This window comes from Pomacea canaliculata, linkage group LG5 (assembly GCF_003073045.1).
Source record: "Pomacea canaliculata isolate SZHN2017 linkage group LG5, ASM307304v1, whole genome shotgun sequence".
Lineage (NCBI taxonomy): Eukaryota > Metazoa > Mollusca > Gastropoda > Architaenioglossa > Ampullariidae > Pomacea > Pomacea canaliculata.
In genome coordinates this window covers 25,558,088-25,577,577 of record NC_037594.1, presented here as the reverse complement: position 1 = coordinate 25,577,577, position 19,490 = coordinate 25,558,088, and the positions used below count along the sequence as shown (strand labels likewise).

The window sequence follows — 19,490 nt, the reverse complement described above, 5'->3', positions numbered from 1 at the left end:
TCAGTATTAATTTCATTAAACTCTCGTTCTTCTTCGTCGTCCATGATTTGGAAGGCCAGTTGGCAAGGACATGGAAGGTCTCACGAGCTAGATACGAGGTCGCAGAGGACAAAGCAGATGGTAGATGTCCAAGGAAGATGGAGGTTGAACTAGTGTCACGTGATTTAGAGATCACAGTGAGATTATGGTTACCTGTTCCTTATAGTTGGTGTAATTAAAGGATGCCAGTGTCTTTGTTTTCCATTTTATCAGCTTTTTAAGACATTTCACTTTTTCCTTGAAGGATTCAACAGTCTTAACGATAATTTCAAGTCGAATTCCTTGTAATCTCTTTTGTTCTTGTCGTTCCTTCCGGTCCCAGTCCTCCCATCCAGTCAGCATCTTTTACTTTATTTATTCATTTACTTTAAATAATGAGGTAGCATTTATCACAAACCTCTCTCTCACATACACACAGATGCTCCATCTTTGTAAGAAGGACGAGGTTTACAGAATGTTCCTTGGTACAGCTGCGGACAATTTCGTGAGTTGTAAACAAGCTCGGTGAAGATGAATTGTCTAGACAAAGGCAGACTCAAACAGAGACTCTTTCTTTGTTTTCTCACCGATTCCTTCCCACCCCAACTCACCCCGCCTCCTCCTGAAACCTGAATATAGGCGGTGACCACTTAGCAGCAGAAACAATGTTCTTCCGAAAGACTTATTTACCGTTGCTGTTGATGAATTATATATTTTTCAGAAAGTGAGTTCATAAGTTTTTCTGTTATTACCTTCAGACGGAGGAAAACTGTCTTGCCATAAAATTTTGTCGCACAGATAATTTTTCTTTGTGGCTGAGAAAAAAGTATTGCCGTCTGTCTGTTTGCACGTGTGTACGCATGCATTTGTATTCTTGTGCTTCTGTCATTATTTTTGTGTGATGTATTATGTGCGCTCGCTTTTTTTTTTTTTTTTTTTTTTTTGAAGTTTGCTGGATGCTCCAGGAAGATGTCATGTCTTATGTCTTATGTCTTATGCGACAAATGAAAGCAGCGAGAGAGGGAGGGTGAGTGAGAAGGGTGAGTGGGGTCTAAGGGAATATGAATCACATAATGTACACATCGACCCAAGGTTGAGGTCGGGTTGACAGAGCCCTGGCTTTCATCAGCCTAACATGCCCGCAAGATTGATTTCAAAGAGCCACAACCGTCTTCCGCTTCGGAAAATACTTTGTGCCAATGTCTTCACAGGACCTGAAGCGACACCTAGCACAAGACATTCTTCACAGCATGTTTCTTCCCACAGTGTGTACTCACGTGTAGACTCATATTATAATAGCCCAGTATACTCACTTGTATACTCACATTAGGGTTGAAAATTCTCATGGCCATTTTTTTATCTCCTTTTTTTTTTTTTGAGTGTCTTTGGTCTGTTCTGGTTTTATTATCTTAAACTTGTTGATCTACATCTTTAGTTCATTTGCATGATGGATTATCCGGGGCTTTCTGTTTTCTTTTTTGAATGGACACGTGAGGTGGAAGTTTTTGTTGACTAACGGTCTCCACATCCTGCGGCTTCTTTCGTGGTTCGTACATGGAACCACTCACTTCAACAGTTGCTGTGCCTCCAGGCTTTATAAACACTTGTTTACACCAGGCAGAGCTTTGTAAACACTTGTTTACACCAGGCAGAGCTTTGTAAACACTTGTTTACACCAGGCAGAGCTTTGTAAACACTTGTTTACACCAGGCAGAGCTTTGTAAACACTTGTTTACACCAGGCAGAGCTTTGTAAACACTTGTTTACACCATGCAATGCTTCAACTTCTCTGCTTTCATACCTTGACAGTGGCGTAGGAACCAGGGGGGCAGCGGGGGCAGCCGCCCCCCCAAGGAAAATACAGGGGGGGGCAGGAATATCCTTTTGCCCCCCCAATATTTGAGACGTAATTCCTCACAAAGAGCAAAGAACTGAAGAAAGGTAGGGGAACGTAGAGAGGAGACGGTCATCACCGTCACAAAAGCGGGCCCTGAGGCAAGTAGAGGCTCTAGCACCTCTGACGATCAGATCGTGCGTGCTTGCAGTACCCCCCCCCCCATCCTTTTTTTACGAAATGTGCGAGTGCGAACGCCGTTCACTGTCAGCAGGGAGTTTGCCCCCCCAACGCCGAACATCTTCCTACGCCACTGCTTGATGAGACGGTTGAAGAACTCCCGCTTGTATTTAGACAGTCTGTTATAATTGGTTGCTGACTGATGTCTTGTACACCTTATATAGTCTTCTCGCTGAGCTCCGCCTTCTCTATGTCCTGACTACATTCTTCCTGAGCACGTGACCATGGGTGACCTGTGTGTTGTTGTCTCACCTCACCGCCCATCTGTGGAGTCACTCTGACCTGTTCACATGTGTAAATCAGCCTGTGAACACTATGTCACTCTCTACCACTCCAGTGACTGTAGTCTCACCTGTTCAAATGTTCACAAGACATTTTTCTCTCACTGGCTCAGCAAGACGACAACAGAGAGCCGCCTTGAAGCAGTGCAACAAGCGGCAGTAAGTCGGTTGTCATGGCAAAAGTTTATCTCTAGGCCGCAGGCAGCAGCTGTTGCAGCAAACAAGGTCACGGCTGTCGTCTGCTGTAGGGAGGAGTAGACTCTGGGAGGAAGGTGGGGGGAAAGGAAAGAAAGTTTAAACAGTTTGATGCAAATGTTGTGTACAGCTGGCTCGTTGGTCTAGGGGTATGATTCTCGCTTAGGGTGCGAGAGGTCCCGGGTTCAAATCCCGGACGAGCCCGAGTTTGTTTTTCTTTATGCTCTTTTACTTTTAGGAAGAGAAAAGACAGCCGAGCGAAAACCAAGGCTTTCACTGTGGTCGTCTCGACATTGTGACTCAGTGTATCACCCGCCTTTCTTCACACCCGTGTCTATGGCAACATAACATTTAACGTTCTTCGTGCCGTGTGCATACCAGAGAAAGGGTCGAGCGTAGATGTCTGGCTTAGCTTATAGAATTCTTTCACTAGGACCGTCTTTTACGACCGACAAGATTTTAGTTTCATTGTCATAGATAACAAGCGGTTTGAATGAACGAGAAGTAATGCGTCTGACAAAACAGTGTTCACAGTTTTCTACTCTTGCCGAAATGATAGTTTGAGACTGTGGGTAGTTTGTGATTGGAGGTAGTTTGATACTGTGGATAGTCTGAGACTGTGGGTACTTTGAGACTGTGGGTAGTTTGTGACTGTGGGTAGTGGAAACAAAGCAAGGTTTGCCCTACTTAATTCCTGACAAAGTTCAGCACGGTGTGCCTGTGTCTGACTCTCCCACGTTGGATGGTGTGCCAGTAGTGCCACCAGAGACATCTGTCGGCTGCTACTTGACGACAACAACGATCTTTCCCAGCAACCTCTCTACATCCGCGTGTCTCAGTAAAGGCAACTGAATGGTTAATACACTGAACCCCAGCTTCCGCTCTAACCACCGACGCACGTGGACTGCGCATGTGAGAAATAATTGAGGAGATACCCTCATTGTCCACCCCGTGTACTAACTCAGTACTCAGCCTCACGACTGTCCCCTTGTAATGACACTCGGTTGCAAAAGATGCTCCAGTAATCGCCAGCCCAGGTGTTTCGATTCACAGTTATCACCTGCATTCATTATCTTGTCCTGACCCTTGACCTTTGCCTGTCTTTACCCTGTAAAGCTCTCGCGTCCCTTTAGTCTGATTTTCCAAGTTCTCTTCGCCGTTTTCAATAAATGTTTACAGTTACTATCACCTGAATATTATGTAAACTCCATTCAGCTTCTACAACAATGTAAAGAGTGTGTTACTTCTTTTAATACTCAAACAAATATTATCTCACTATGAATGAAATGAAATATTCAACCGCTCTTCTTTTGTGTGTTTTCATATTCAACCGCTTTACTTGTGGAGCAAAATCAAGATGTCATCCTCTACAAAACTCAAAAGCTACAGGTCACAGAGTGAAATTCAGAATCCGTGAAACTCCATCGGTCAATTATTAATATTAAACAGAAAAATACCTTTGCGTGCTATGACATTTTTCTGTTGAATATTATCCTGTTCTCATTTCGCTCTCTCCGTGATTTATTGTGCGTTGATATGTGGTGTCATTTCCAACTATACCCGAGCTGATTGCACCCGGAATTTTTGATGTGAGCATCAGCAGCAGATAGTTGGCTGTAATACACAGCAGGAGCTGCCAGCCTCCACATCCTCATCCTCATCCTTCTTGTGGCCGCCACCCCTGGATGACCAGCTCTCATCCTTCTGTTTGTTTGGGGTTTTTTTTCCCTTCTCACTTCTGTCGTTTAACGGTTGGAAAGTGAAATTGTGTGCCAACCGGGATAATTAATGTTAATAATGGTGTGTGCTGAGGTAATTGTTGAGAGAAACAGTATGATCACACTAATCGTGGAATCTGAGATGGAAGGATGTGAGGTGGACAGAAAAATCGTGGTTATGAGTGGTGTGCAGGGAGCTTCAAGTGTGTTGGATAAACAGAGACTAAAATAAGCAAAAATGAACACAGTAAACTGAACACGAAGTGTACTGTGTGAACAGAATAAACAAGAAGAGTGTCTTGTATACAGACATGAAAGTAAATAAATATATTTTATTAACAGACAGTAAAGTAAACGCTTGTCTCGAATAAACACACAGGAGGGTGAAGAAAGGAGTGTACAATATAAACAGACTTTAAAGTGAAGACATTTAAACATAATCATATTGAAGTGAATCATATTGAATCATATTGAAGCTCACAAGCACCACACTTTATCCAGAAGCATCCTTGTCCCGGTGACAGCGAGGTTTTCCCGAAACAGACTGAAAATAACGATTCCATCGTTCATAAGGAGAAAAAATATTTAATGACATCGTTCATTGGGCTGTCAGGGGAGTTTACCCTGCACGCCGCTACCCGGATATTATTCGCCAAACCGATTCGTCAGCCCAGCGGGTGGCCTGACCAGACCTGGTGTCCGGAGGTCTCGCTTTTTCTCCTTCCGGTTCCCGTCTTGGTCACGTGCTGGGCACATGACTGTTCTCTGATCCGTCTTATTCCTGGCGCGCGCGCGTGCACACACACACATACACACATGCACGGCTGCGAATGTGTCTTCGTGGCGATGGTGAGGTTAGTCTTGGTTTATCAATCATAATAATATCACAGGGTTATCTCTGTTACCCGGTGTCACGCGCTGTCATACCCGTTACCCCGTGTCACGCGCTGTCATACCCGTTACCCCGTGTCACACGCTGTCATACCCCTGTTACCCGGTGTCACGCGCCATGTGAAGAGGTTCCTTGTGTGTATGACAGCCCGTGTTGACAATTCCTCATCTTCACCAGCAGAGAGCCTGATGCCAGTTGGTGCCAGACACAGACCCAGCGGATGGATATCGGGTGGATGTCAGGTGTTCCATGTGCTGCAAGCCTGGCTGACCCGATGGCTTTCATTTTGCTGACATCACATCCCGGGTACAGCATTCTCACCACAGACAGATGATGTTTGCTGTTCTGCTCGTCCTGACCTCGCCGGGACCTACAGCATCTGTGACTCCCACCCACCCTACAGGGGTACACCACCCGTCACTCCGATTACGGGTCTCGCCATGAATGGTTAACCCTCCTCCACTGGCAGGTCGCCTGCTACTTACCATATAAACCGTGAGTGTAGACTTGCAGAATACTTCACACACACACAACTCACGTGTTGTGGTCACGTGCTTTACTTCTGTCTGTCTTTACATCCTGACTCCCTGTTCCCTTAAAGAAAGCAAAAACGAGTAAAAAGCAAAGACAAAAGAATCGAATACCAAAGAATGGAGGAAAAAAGGAAAGATGAAAGATGCAGAGGGAGCTGAGTTGCTAGGCATGTACAGATAAACGTGTACAAATAGACATATATACATAAGCATGTACATATAGACATGTGGACAGGTGAACACCTTTGATTGTTTATTTTCCTCCTGTACCCACAGACCTGCGAGTGTCGGCTTTACACATAAAAGACTCCACCCTTAAAGAAGACAAGTCTGGAGTGAATCATCTTCAGCGGTTTGAAATTAGTCTGCAAATGTGGAGAAATTTGAAGAACACTGCGCATGCGTGCGAGATGCTCGGTGCCAGCCCCGGGAGTCTGGCGAGTTTGCACACGACCCTCAAGGTGCACCGAGCGTCCACAGACGAATTACAAAGCCATCAAAGGCAAGCATCTCTGCGGTCTGGCGGACCCCACCTCTCGCAGACGCTCGTCTTGCACGAGAAATTGCGACAATTTCGACATTTGCTCCTCCACGGTACCCAGGTGTCGCTGCTGAAACCATTTTGCCTCCGCAGTGCGCAGGACTGGCGGAAGGTCCGATTGCTTTTCTCGGCCTGCACACAGGTTGACATTTATGTTTGGGTGGATCTGTCTCTAATTATGGTTAGGTCACGTGATGTGGTCTTTGAGGGTGAATATAGTCAGCTGACTGCTGAACAAGTTCTCGACAGATGGGGGTAGTATGTCCACTGCCTGTCGTGCACAGATGTCTGGCACTACAGTCATCTGTCCTGATGATCGTTGTGAACTGAGCTCATCATGGCTGTGATGTCGGCACTCGACTGTCTTCGAGACAACACGACGAGCCTCGGTCCTGCCTCAAGCCTCCTTGTCTTGATCTTGCACAGCTGTCTCTACACATCTTGATCTCGGTACAGCTGTCTATATACTGCTTGATCTCGGTACAACTGTCTGTTTCTCCTTGATCTCCATACAGCTGTCTCTACACATCTTGATCTTCCTACAGCTGTCTCTACACATCTTGATCTCCGTACAGCTGTCTCTACACATCTTGATCTCCGTACAGCTGTCTGTATAGTCTTGTCTTGACCTCCATATGATGACTGTAAGTACCAGTAGTCACAAAAGAAAAAGAATACGACGAAGAAGGAAGCGAAGACGAATAATTTATCTTATTTTTTTCTCCATACTTTAACAGGCTGCAATCTATATTTTCTCAGTGGCCCTCGTTAGTCACGTGACTATCGTGCATTCGCCGTTATCAGCCAGAGACTAGAGAAGAAATGTTCAAGTATCGATCAAATTAGCAAAAGCCTAATAGAGATGGCCACTTCTTCGATTTTGTGCCGGGCCCCTAGCGATCAGTCTGTTGTACAAGGCAGGCGGTTCCTGGGAGAGACAGAGGCACGGCGGGAAATGATTTGGTGGCGAGATGGAATGGCTGCTGTGGCGGCTGCTGGCTGCAGCTTGGCCTCGCCATCGCTCCAGTCCGCTGCCATGATGGAAGCGCAGGATGTCCCGCCAATATCCAGGCTGCAATCGCTGACCTTTAGGGAGCGGAGATTATTGCTCAAGTGTTGGCCGAAAACTAATTGGAGACCCTGAGGAGGGCAGTCATCTAGCTCTCTGTCATCTACAGTCATCTGGCTTTCTGTCATCTCCCAGTCATCTAGCTTACTGTAATATTCCAGTCATCTAGCTTTCTGTCATCTCCTAGTCATTTAGCGTTCTCTCAGTCATCACAGTTAGGCTTCGCTCGCTATTTTCTGCCACAAAAACAAACAAACAAACAAACAGGCAGGTGGATTTTATGGGCTGTCGCCGAAATAGCGGAGCGGAGAAAAATGTCGTCAGAAATAAGATGAAGTTTACTTTGTGTCTTTTCCGTCTTTTTGTTTCCTCTTCGTCTTATTCCGGTCTTTCACGCTTCACTTTTTACCTTCGAGCCTATTTCATTTCGTAGTTTGTTTTCTGTTTGTTTGGGGGTTTTTTTTCTCAGTTTTTCGTCTGTTCTTTTTGCTCACTGCAGTTTTCTCCTCTGATGTTGACAACTTCACGGGGAAGATTCGTGTTCTTTGTTGGGTCTGCTTTTCACTCTGACTCGGGTTTTAATCCACCCCTCCCTCCTCACGCCTCGGTTTCGAATCTCATCTCTGCCGCCGTCTCTTGTATGACGCAGCCAGAGCTGACTGGAGGGACAGCTGCAACCCACTCTTACATAACACAGCTGGAGTGGACCTTGTACGACACAGGCAGCTGTAACTGCTGGTGTAACACAGCTGTAGTGAGCCCTGTAAGACACAAGCAGCAATAACAGCTGATGTAACAGCTGGAGTGGGTCTTGCAGGACAGGCATCTGTAACTCCTGGTGTAACAGCTGGAATGAGCCTTGTACGACACAGGCAGCTGTAAGTGCTGGTGTAGCACAGCTGGAATGATTAGCAGTTTGTGCATTAAGGAAAGCGAATTTCAAAGTGTGACCATCATTACTCGGCAAGTCACGTTTCTCGATACGTTTACAGTTTCAAGATGGCCATCGATTGCGGAATTACATTTTGCCTTTGAACATTCCCTGGCCGCTGATGTTGTTTGTAGCTGGTGTTGTTTGATAGTTGGTGTTGTTTGATAGATGATGTTGTTTGTAGCTGGTGTTGTTTAATAGCTGGTGTTGTTTGTAGCTGGTAGGAGCGACAACAAACTGCTCAAGCGAACTGAGCTTGAGGGGAGGATCAGTCACGTGGCTGCTCACATGAAGGATGGGGTATGAGGACCGATATCCGTTTACCTGCAGATATTCTCAGCATGGCGCCATGGGGAGTCAGGTGAGACGCTCCCTGGGTCTTGAGTGTTGCCAGTTAAATGTTACCTGGAGTCAGACGTGAGATGAAGGTGGCAGTAGCCGGCAGTTGACAGATCAAAGGTTGTATTTGGTTATAAACATGCCGTGAACTTTTACATTTAATGTATGCTTGTTGATATCAGTCTGCACAGGCTGACCTGTAATACATGATGTCACTGAGGTGTGAGTACATGGCAGTGACGTGTTGCCACAGCAACAGGAGTCGTGGGTGCGCGTGTGTTTGTGTGTGTGCCCGTGTTATAGGTGTACGTGTGTGTGTGCGCGTGTGTGTGTACCTGTGTGTGTAGGTGAGCGCGCGTGTCCACGTGCGTGATGAAGTGTGCTTGTAATGATGAGACTTGATGCTGACATTAGCTGCCATTACCTGATGTAGCTATTAGTGGCTAATGTTACTCTAAAGACCTGATGATGGCCGTTACCTTAAGGACCTCTTGTGGCTCTCGATGTTTATCTCCTCGTACTCACGCGCTCATCCTCACTAACCTCGACCGTCAAACAGAGATGATATGACCGCCACAGGTGGTTGGCAGACGACTGAATAAATAAGTGTGAGTGAGCGAGTGTTAGTAGCCATGAATGTGTCTGTGTGTACGTGTGTGTGTGTGTAGGTGTGTGAGAATGCGTGTATCCTTTGCTCTTTCGTGTGGATTGTGTTGGCGTGTTCCTCGGTCCCCTTGTCAGGTGAGGACTATCATCTGTATGTCTTCATCTGGCGACACAACTGTAAACATCACTCGCTGACTCCCACAGTGCGTGGGTTGATATGTTAGCATCACGTGGGACTGATTTGAAAGGAAGCAAACCTGACAGGACAGTAAGGGGATGCAAATTAAAGAAAAGAAGGGAATGGGTTTTTCCCACAGCTCAGAACTCATGACTAGACCAAAGAATAAAATCGCTATCATCGTCACCGTCGTTACCAGTGCTGATCGTATGGTGACTGTACATGTTAAACACTTCGTGTCATCGCCGCCATGTTATCATCACCAACCTGGCTCCATGTCATCACCACCATGCTGTCATCACCTACATGCTATCATCACTGACCTGGCTCCCTGTTACCACCGATCTGGCTCCCTGTCATCGCCACCATGCTATCATCACTGACCTGGCTCCCTGTCATCATCACCATGTTGTCATCGCCGACCTGGCTCCGTCATACCCACCATGTTATCATCACTGACCTGGCTCCCTGTCATCATCACCATGCTGTCATCCCCGACCTGGCTCCCTGTCATACCTACCATGTTATCATCGCCAGCATGTCCCTTATTTGCGTCACTTGCATTCGTGCGGCCTCTCCCACTCCGATGTGATGTGTTGCCCCCCAAGGGCCTCCCACAGGTCCTTCCACACATTTGTTGTCCCGAATCGTCACTGGTTAGAAGGGGAGGCCAATCCAATTTCCTTCTGCGAGGAGCGTCCTAGACAGGATCAAGTGACAAATTTGATTTCTCTACTTTTGCTGGAGGTCGTCCCTTTTCGATAAAATCCCGGAACCCAAACTTTATTTTAAAGCTGGGAGTGGGTGGCCAGTACTCTGGACACGTTGCTTTGCAATTACTCTGGCCGTGTTCTAGTTTGGACTTTAGTTTCCTTTTTGTCCCATCGGGGGAAACTTCCGGCCTGTACCTCACAGCTTGCATCACACACTTCACAGTCTCGTCACGTGCTGTCACGGCTACGGTGAGTGTGCACGTGACACATGTAAGTGTGGTGTGTCTCGTGTCGTTGGCTGTTCACCTTTATGTCACCAGCGTAGACATTGTGATGCACTGAGGTCTCAAAACTCCCGATGAGGCTATTTTAAGGGAGAGAGAAACTGCTTGCAATGATGGAGTGAATGAATGTCTACTGCATCATGGGAAGGTTTTACTTACATGTGGGTAGAGAGGGGGAAGGTTGATCGGGGTGGAGAGTGTAGTAAAAGTATGGGGTGAATGATTATTGTCCTTTGCAATCTCTTTTGGTTTATAGTTTTCTCTTCCTTGAAGAATGACTAGACCTGGAAGGTTGGGGGAGTGTTTGGGAGGCACAGCGCAGGGAAAGTGAACAGCAAGGGGCTGCTACTCTTAAAGCAAGTGCGGTGAACCTGGCCTGTGCATCACTAACATCATGTTCAGTCTCACAGAAAAATACAAAATCACCTGAGTGAACTCAAAAAATAAACATTGGCATTTAATCAACATTTGTCATTGTACGTGGAGGCGATCTAGTGGATTAGAGGATCAGTCGTGAAATGTGAGGAGCAGGAAGTTGGAATGATCACAGGTGAGTCAGGGCAAGTCTTCAATGTCTACATCCTCCCCAGCACTGCAGGTGGGGAGTAGGGAATATCAGGTCTCCCTGTAACACTTTCTCACATGGTTTGGGACCTTTCTAAAGACAGACATGGTTTGTAAACATTCTAACGAATGGTGAGTAGACATGCTCAGGATTTCATGTTAAACCCGTGTGATGTGTAAAAACTGCACAGAGGCGACTTCTAAATCTTTCCTGACTTCACTGACTTGCCATGTAAACCGTAGAATGATGTGACTTGTGGCAGTTGAAGAACCTGAAACATATTTTCTTGTTTATATCAAATGTTTCCTCGGTTCACATAAAAGCTTTGAGATTTCCCTCCAGAGGAGCGACGACCTCTGTCACCAGGAAATGGAGTTTGTCTTCTGGCGTGAGACAGAATGTTCTGTTGGTCCACATAATATCCTGGAATAAGAATAAAATCGCATCTATTTGGAAAATTAACTCCTGCAAATCTGGCATCTTCAAAAAATTCATTTAAACTGACATAAAAAAATTCAGATTACTATTAAAGGATTGAGAGAAAAGAGAAAAACAGAAATAGAAGTGATTAATACTTTCTGATGCATTTTTATGTGAAATTAGACTTTGAATCATTCCATACTCTGCCTGGGGACAAAAAAGTTGTAAACATAAAATATTGCAGATGGGTTTTTTTTTCGCTGAGACTAAAAAACAAAAGCATTGTAGACATTGTGACACCCTGGAGAATGGATATGAGTCGGTTATTAAACAAGAAGGGCAGGACATGTTTATAGACTGGTGTTAGAATGTTGTCTGTAAACATTGGTCAGGCACAAAGTGTGTCTCCAGGGTGTAGTGGTGTGTCATGTGAGTTGTCAGCAGCAGTGACATTAGACAGTGACATCAGTGAGATTAGACAGTGACATTCAGGTCCCTTCTTGACTTAAAATTAAAATTAAAAAAATTAAAAGCCAACACTCAGCAAACTGCTAGATATCACATTACCAAAGAAAGATTCATTCAGACAAAGAAAAAATATGATAAGAATATTTGAATTTTTTTGTGAGAAAGCTCAAGCAACAAGTGGTTATGGAAGGTGTAATGAGGGATGATGCTAGGCGAGAACAGTTGCATGAAATGTTTTTAAGTATCAAATATTTATCATCATTTTTTTGGTCCGAGGAGGAAGTAATTATAACTCCACTAAAACAGATCCATATATCTGAAGAATTTTGATACTTTTGCTACAAATGAGACAGGTACACTGTCAGACAAAAACTTCTGTTCATCCAATCACTTTTTGTCTGCGAACTCGAACACTTGCCATCTTATTTCATCTGCTTCTCTTTTTTTTCTAATCACAGGTGCTAAGGACATGACGACATCAGATATCTGCCTGGATGATGGCCTCAGTCTCCAGTGCTCCTTTGATCACGTGGTGCATATCCAGACAGTCACGTGTGGCGACGGCAGTTACGCATGCGCATCGGAAGTGAAGTCGACGTTGGCGCGTCTTTGCGAGGGGCGCTCATCGTGTGCGGGGCTGGGGTTGCGGGACTTGTTCAGTGTTCAGTGCTCAAGTCCAGTGCCGCGAACTCGCAGGCTTGTAGTCACCTTCACCTGCCAGCCAGGTGAGTACTGTCACTTCCTCTCTGCCTTCCTTCCTGCCAACCAGGTGAGTAATGTCTGCATTTCTTACTATCCAGTACTTGCAAGCTGTGAGTTTCTTGAACAGCTGCTAAGCAGGTTAGCTCATACTCACCTGTCTTATTCCTTCCCTCATTCACTTGTTTCAAACCATCGTGTTGAGAGTGTGTCGTCTGATCAAAACTCCAGACCTACTCTCGTCACTCATCTTTCTTAGTTTTTGGTTGCTGAGAGGAGAAAAGAATTGACTTTCAGATCCGCCTGACCCTCTTCATAGTAAATGGAGTATATTCTCTGTAGCGCCTGCCCGAGGGCAACAGCTGAAAGCTGGGATGGAGAGGGTGTGTTTGGTCTGATAATCTTGTTATCTGCCATCTTTCTGACTACATGAAGGTACAAGTCACAAAGTGGCAGCTGTGATGTACCAATAATTTTATTTGTCTGGTGGATGACCCTGGCCAGCCTTGCCTTGTCTTTGCCGACGAGGTGATCTTACCAGGCGGGGATGCTAAATGTCAGGATGCTCTCAACAAGAGACCTGTAGACAGTCTCCAGCATCCCAGACCTGATGTTGAAGCTGCGGAGTTTCCTCAAAAGTTTTCTGTATACAAACATGTCGCTGACTCAACACTCTGGTGTTGCCCTGCCCTGACCTTTGTCTTGGTACTAGTCAGCATTACGCACGTGCTTAATTTTAAATTAATTGAAATATGCAGTATACTGCCGCAGTGTATCGCTCCACTGCTTTATGTTAAATGTGATCGACATTATGAAGGGTTGGGGGCTGGGGCCCAGAGTTACTCATGGGTTTTCCAGTTACTCGGGAGAAGTGGGGGATGTGGGGGTCCGTCCTCTCCAGGCGGCCCGGTGGCGCAGCGGTTAGCGCCTGTCATTAGTACAGTGAAGGTTGGCTGTCCTGGGTTCACCTCTCGTCTCGGGCACGCTGTTCTTTCTCTGCATGTGGTGTCTGCATGTGGTGTCTGTTTACAGGGCTGGGTGTTTAACCCTGACATAGTCTTAGTTGCTGGCTCGGCGTAAAATACCAATCCCCCTTTCCGTCTTCTCCTGGTTTGCACAGAGACAAGAATGTAGTGTCGAATTAATGCCTAATATCTAGCGAATGTATTTAATGTCTCATAAAGATACCTTACATATAACGAAGATACTTTATCTCTCTTTTTTTCCTGACCGCGTCTTCTCGAACACAAACATTCGCTGGTGGAACGATATCGGGGTCAAAGGTCGGCCTACACAAACTTTTTTTGTGAGTGAATCACACCCTCCATCTCTAAATGTCACGAAATCATTTGTTGTTGTTGCTGCTGTTTTTGTGGGGAGCACGTGAGTTGACGGACATTGAGTCATTAAAGCCAAAGGGAAAGCCCCATCCTCCCCCATCCCTGCAGATATTCCAGAGCATGTCATCTGAGTAACCATGTGAAGATTGTCAGTAACTGAGCCCCCATCACCATCACTGTAGTGCAGCAACCTGGCGCACAGCACGACATGGCGCTGTCAGCACTACAACATCCACAGCACTAGCTGAGCTACAGGCTACTGATCACTATAGTATAGCTGCTTCTTCTCTAACAGACAGACAGCACACACACACAGACAGCATACACACACATAGAGACAGCACACACACACACGTGCGCGCTCACAGAGAAAGAAGTAGAACAGAAAAAGAAATAAGAAAAAAAACCTCTTGCATTACTTTTTTTATTCTTGTTGACTGAAATTTGTTTTCGTATCAGCACCAAGGAGAAGCCGGGCCTAATGAAAGGCTCACAGGATATCCTACACTTCAACAACCTGAGTTGTCGTCTCCTGACGTGGAGTCGTTGATCTCCCTTCTGGGCTGAACTCTTCTTGGCGGAGACGCGGTTATCTGTGACGTGGCTTTGTGCAGTTATTTTATTTTTAACTTGCGTTTTTGCGCGGCTCAAGTCCGAAGAAAAGAAACTTTGGTTATTTTTCTTTATTTTTATTCAATTTTCTTTACTCTCGAAACAACTGATCAGACTTGTCAGATATTTTGCGGCGTGAATGTGATCTGACGGCGAGCCATTAGCTTGTAATCAGTGTGAGTATTCCAACTACTGCCATCTAGTGTGAGTGATGGCTTGGAGAATTCAGTTTTAATCCATTTTATGCACAGGCCTCTTTCTTCACTGCATCTCAGTTGTCTCTCCCATCCTCACTGAGGTAGTGTGTGTACTTTATTAAACTTTGTGTACAAACTTCTTCGTCACTATTTATAGCTAATTTTTTTTTCAAAGCTAAGTTTATAAAAATATTGTTAGACACTTTGATAAACATCTTGTGGTGAATTTAACCTGTATTTTTGCAGATTCCGGCCCTGCGCCAGCCTGCAGGACCAACCTGTGTAGCGACCACAGTCGTGGCCTGCGCTGCTCCGAGGGCAGCGTGCTGCACGTGCGCAACGTCACGTGCCTTGGCGGCCTTGAACCCTGCTCCTGGGCCACGTACGTGACCTTGTACTCGCTGTGCGAGAGTCGTGCCGAGTGTGACTCCTCGGGACTGCGCATGCTCATGCCAGCCTACTGCAACAACTCGGCGCCGCAAGTCAGGAATGTCTTCGTCGACTACCTCTGCGTTCCCAGTAAGTGAAGCACCCGTCGACCATCTCTGTGTTCGAAGCTAGTGTCGGGACGGTGGACTCTTTCTAGGTTAACTGTGAGGAGTGGTTTTGTCACGTGACTATAGGCCCTCCTCCCCTTCCCCCAGTGGACATTCGAGGGATAGTTGTCCTGATTTTACAAAGACTCGAGTTAAGTTTAAGGCCTCGTTTAACCAGCAGATTTACTTATTTGTGAAACAAAAAACTCAAGTTGACAAGCAAACTATTGAAAAAAAAATTTTAAGTTAATTTGTGTAGCGCAGTATCTCAGCCAAAACAAGATCATCGCGCTGAACAGGATCCACGAATGTCAAAAAACTGTAGAAGGAAAAACAAAGTGAAGACTCGCTGCCTTCAGGAAGTAAGGGGCGATCACTGCAGATTTAACGTCAGGAGAATATTGAGAATATATTGAGAAATCTTGAAAATATCAAGAAATGTTAAACAACAAAAAAAGATGGTCATCACTTCGTTTGATACTAAAGCACGATGGCGAAGGGAGTGAAGCAGGCCAGACTGGTATCCAGCCAATGGATCCTATCAGTTCGCGTTTTTTTTTTTAAAAAGGTATTTACAATCCAGATGAAAAATAGATGAGGGAAGCACTCGCAGAAGTACATTTAAAGATGAAGTACCAACACCTTCATCCAGAATGAAACAACGCGGAAATAAAATCAGCGAGAGCCTGTTAGACAAAGGGACATAACAGCAGACAGCTTTTCTCAAATGAAAATGATTAAGAAAACTACAAGAGTACTTTATATATATATAGATATAAAAAATGCTATTCTAATAATTACATAAAATTTTAGTCTGATGAAAGCCGACCCATAGTAAATATCTGCAGAGTTCACTGATTTGTCGCGTGCGGTAAATGATCACTCCCCGTCTTTTCTCCACATTCGTAGTATGATACCGTGTTTCCCCCAAAATAAGTCCAGGTCTAATAGTATGTTTTTCTTCCCAACAGGTATTAGGGCTTATTTTTGGGGAATGTCATTAAGTAAAAAAATCTACATTTATTCTCATACAATCATGTCAACTTCTTCTGAAACATCGTCATAACTCTCCAAACCGTGAATTCCGGTCTGAGTTTCTTGCGACTCCATTTCTCGTTAAATCATTGTCGGTTACAATTTATATTATCATTTATTGTAAGTATTACTGTAATAACATTATTTATTTATGTGATAATAGGATTAATATCACTACTTTACAATGTAATGCGTCTGCCCTGTGTTTCAAGGGACGAACAAAATCCGTCCGTCTGGCTGACGATCTTCACGAGGGCTTACAGTTCAAAATCAAATCAAATCAAAACAGACTTTATTGTCTGCCCAGGAGGACAGAAATTTGTCTTTGCTCACATACCCATACAGACATTTAACACACAGTTAGGAGTAAAAGTGAGGAGTAAAATAGTGTTGATTGCACCAGTCCATCAAGGCAGTGTATGTTTATCCTAACAACAAACCTTGGGTGACCAAGGGCCTAAAAGCACTGCTGAACAAAAAGAAACATTTGTTCATCACGGGCAGAAGCCCACGACAGAAGATTAGTACAGAGGACCATGATGCTATCCGTTGTAGGCTTATATCACAAATTTCCTCAAAAATCAGTCTAGGGTTATTTTAGGGCTAGGTCTTATTTTCAGGAAAACAGGGTGCTTTTAGTTCGGCAAGCGAATAATAGGAAAATTACTACCTTGTGTTACTAATATCGAAATAGTAATTATGAGATGAACAAAGAACTCTCGTAAAACTTCAAGTTTCTCTACAAAGCTGGGTTTGAGATCAACATTCTAGAATTTCAACAACAGAAAGAGAAGAGAAGGAATCAATAAAAGACCTCGCCAGGCTACCACAGAGAACAGTAACCAGAGAAATCCATAACAGTTTCATTTCCAGCCTGTGTACGGAAACACACCACGTCCTGAAATATTCTGATGTGGAGAATAACTGAACACGCATGTCGGACACAGTTAATAAAACTCCTCTGATTTCCACATCATTTCAGTTACGATGTTCTGCCAGTGCAGTAGACTTCCCGTTAGCCGGATCTCGAGCAACTAGTGGAAGAAATAATCCTACAATAAAGTCAAATAAAATAAAAATAAAGTCAAATCAATTTCTAGCGGAGACGAAAGTTCAAAGTTGACGCGCCGCCCTGTGCCCCACGTGTTTGTGTTCAGTCCCACCCCATCACTGTGTGTAAACATACCGGGTGGCTGGAATCTACTGTTCAAATTTGTTTATGCCGAAACAAGTCCCAAGTAAGGTAAACACGCAGTGCGAGCAGTCAAGCAGAAGGTGGAGACATGCAAGAGGCTTGAAAAGATGAAAGTCGCGAAGTACTCGTGGGGGACTCAGCCTCCGCTCGTCAAAGTCGAGCTCATTAAAACTTAGTCTCAGAAGATAATTGAGTTTTATGCTACATCAACACCATCATACTCTTCGTACCCAGAAATGGGAGTGCTTGATCAGTAGCTTTATAAAAGGTGTTTTCTCTGGAAAAATCTGAGGGTGGTTGTATTTCTCGACATATAGCAAGAAAAAGCGACAGAATAACGCGAGAAAATGAAGATTGAGGTTCAGTTTAAATTACTTGGCTTCTCGATTCAAGATTTGTCCGTCATCCGTAAGCTAGCCCTGTAGTTGATAGGGTTAGTTTTGATGGTAAGCAACCACACTATATTTACCGACGCCTACCAAACCTTTGGAGTTAGTATGGTAGAAAAGATGAGAGAATGTAGGACAGAGAGGGGACGAGGTTGGACAGAAAAGAGACATGGTAGAGAGAAGACTGCTTGAAGCTAGCAAATAAATCTGAACATGTTTCTACATGTCGAATAAATATAACCATTTGCCTGCATGTCGAATATATGTGACCAAGTACCAACATGTAGGATAAAAGTGACCATGTGACCAAGTACTTACATGTGAGATAAACGTGACCATGTGACCACGTATGAACTTGACCATGACAACCAGTACTTCTTGTAAAAACCCATCTTGTGCGTGTGTTGCCCGCCAGAGGAGCTGCTGCACACCCAGTGTGAGGGTGAGTACCAGACGCTGGACAAGCCCTTCGGCCTGCTGATGAACCCCGCCTTCGGAGGTCGTCCAGGGGGCGCCAATGCGCAATGCAGCTGGCTGCTGTCCCCTGGCGAGCCGTCACGGAAGATCATCGTCACCGTGCACGTGGCACACAGCAAGTGGGGCACCCCGAACTGTTCCAACACATTTCTGAGGGTAAGCCACCCCTATTTGTACCAAAATTCTACCCAAATTGTACACTCGCATGTCTAAAGGTAAACCACCACCAGTCTCACCAGCACCATACCCGTACAATTCTGCGTATAAGCCACCCTGAACAGCATCAGCACATTTTTGCAAGTGAGAGACAACATATTTCTGAAGGTAGACTACAATCTTACTATACGAACACATGTATAACCCAAACTGAAACCCTCGACTGTAAACGCACACCTGCGAGTACTACATCTTAACTGGAGCAACAGATTTATTCGGGTAAGCCACCCTGTCTGTACCAGTAGTGTGCACAAGAATGCACCCAGCGTAAGACCGCTATGTACATAATGACATTACTGCTGTAAACATACAAATACACTCTCACGACATCAGACGACAGACCAGCACCTGACTATGGAACAGTTTGTCGACAGGTTCGCTACAAGGACTGCGACACTCAACTTTTCACCACGCAGCACTTCTGTGACCTGCGCCAGGTCAACACCCCGCTGACGTCATGTGGACCCGTTGAGGTCAGCAGCTGGTTGCCAGCTGCATCCGACCAGGCTGACCGCTTCCTCGTGTCCTACCAGAGTAAGCTCCCCTGTGTACATGAGTGCTGTCCCCTCTTTGTTGCGTCCCTTCACCTGGCATTACCTGCGACAATGTTGTCCATGTTGTCCATGACATGGAGTGGGTCTGTGAAGTGCCGTGGTTTCTCCCCACGTGACGTAATGTCCGTTGAGCGTGTGAATCTGTTAGTCTGGTGAAAAGTTTTCGCGATGACGGCAGTGTAAGGAGTTTATTTCTTGTCCATGATGGCAACTTTCTAAGGTTTATTTAAAATAAAAGATAGGTGAATCAAGTTTTCTTGTAACTTTCAATGACGGGTACATGAGAAAAATCGTTCTTTTCGAATCAGCATATGCTTGGCTTAGCTGTGAACATAATAAAGCCAGCAAAAATTAATAAAATGAAATCCCTATTACATTTATTTTCTGTGAACTCGCGGAGAAATAAATGTGATGG

General features: G+C 45.0%; 1 protein-coding gene and 1 non-coding gene across 2 annotated transcripts in view; both read left to right on the top strand.

Moving 5' to 3' along the window:
- Nucleotides 1-19,490, top strand: part of LOC112565111 — a 37,209-nt gene that overhangs the window by 14,076 nt on the left and 3,643 nt on the right. Inside the window, exons 2-5 of the mRNA XM_025240406.1 lie at nt 12,284-12,550; nt 14,920-15,192; nt 18,244-18,461; nt 18,896-19,055. Of these exons, the coding sequence (XP_025096191.1) occupies nt 12,284-12,550; nt 14,920-15,192; nt 18,244-18,461; nt 18,896-19,055 (918 nt within the window). The remainder of the gene's footprint in view (nt 1-12,283; nt 12,551-14,919; nt 15,193-18,243; nt 18,462-18,895; nt 19,056-19,490) is intronic.
- Trnap-agg lies at nt 2,701-2,772 on the top strand. The gene has a single exon. It is a non-coding gene; the product is annotated as a tRNA-Pro (tRNA).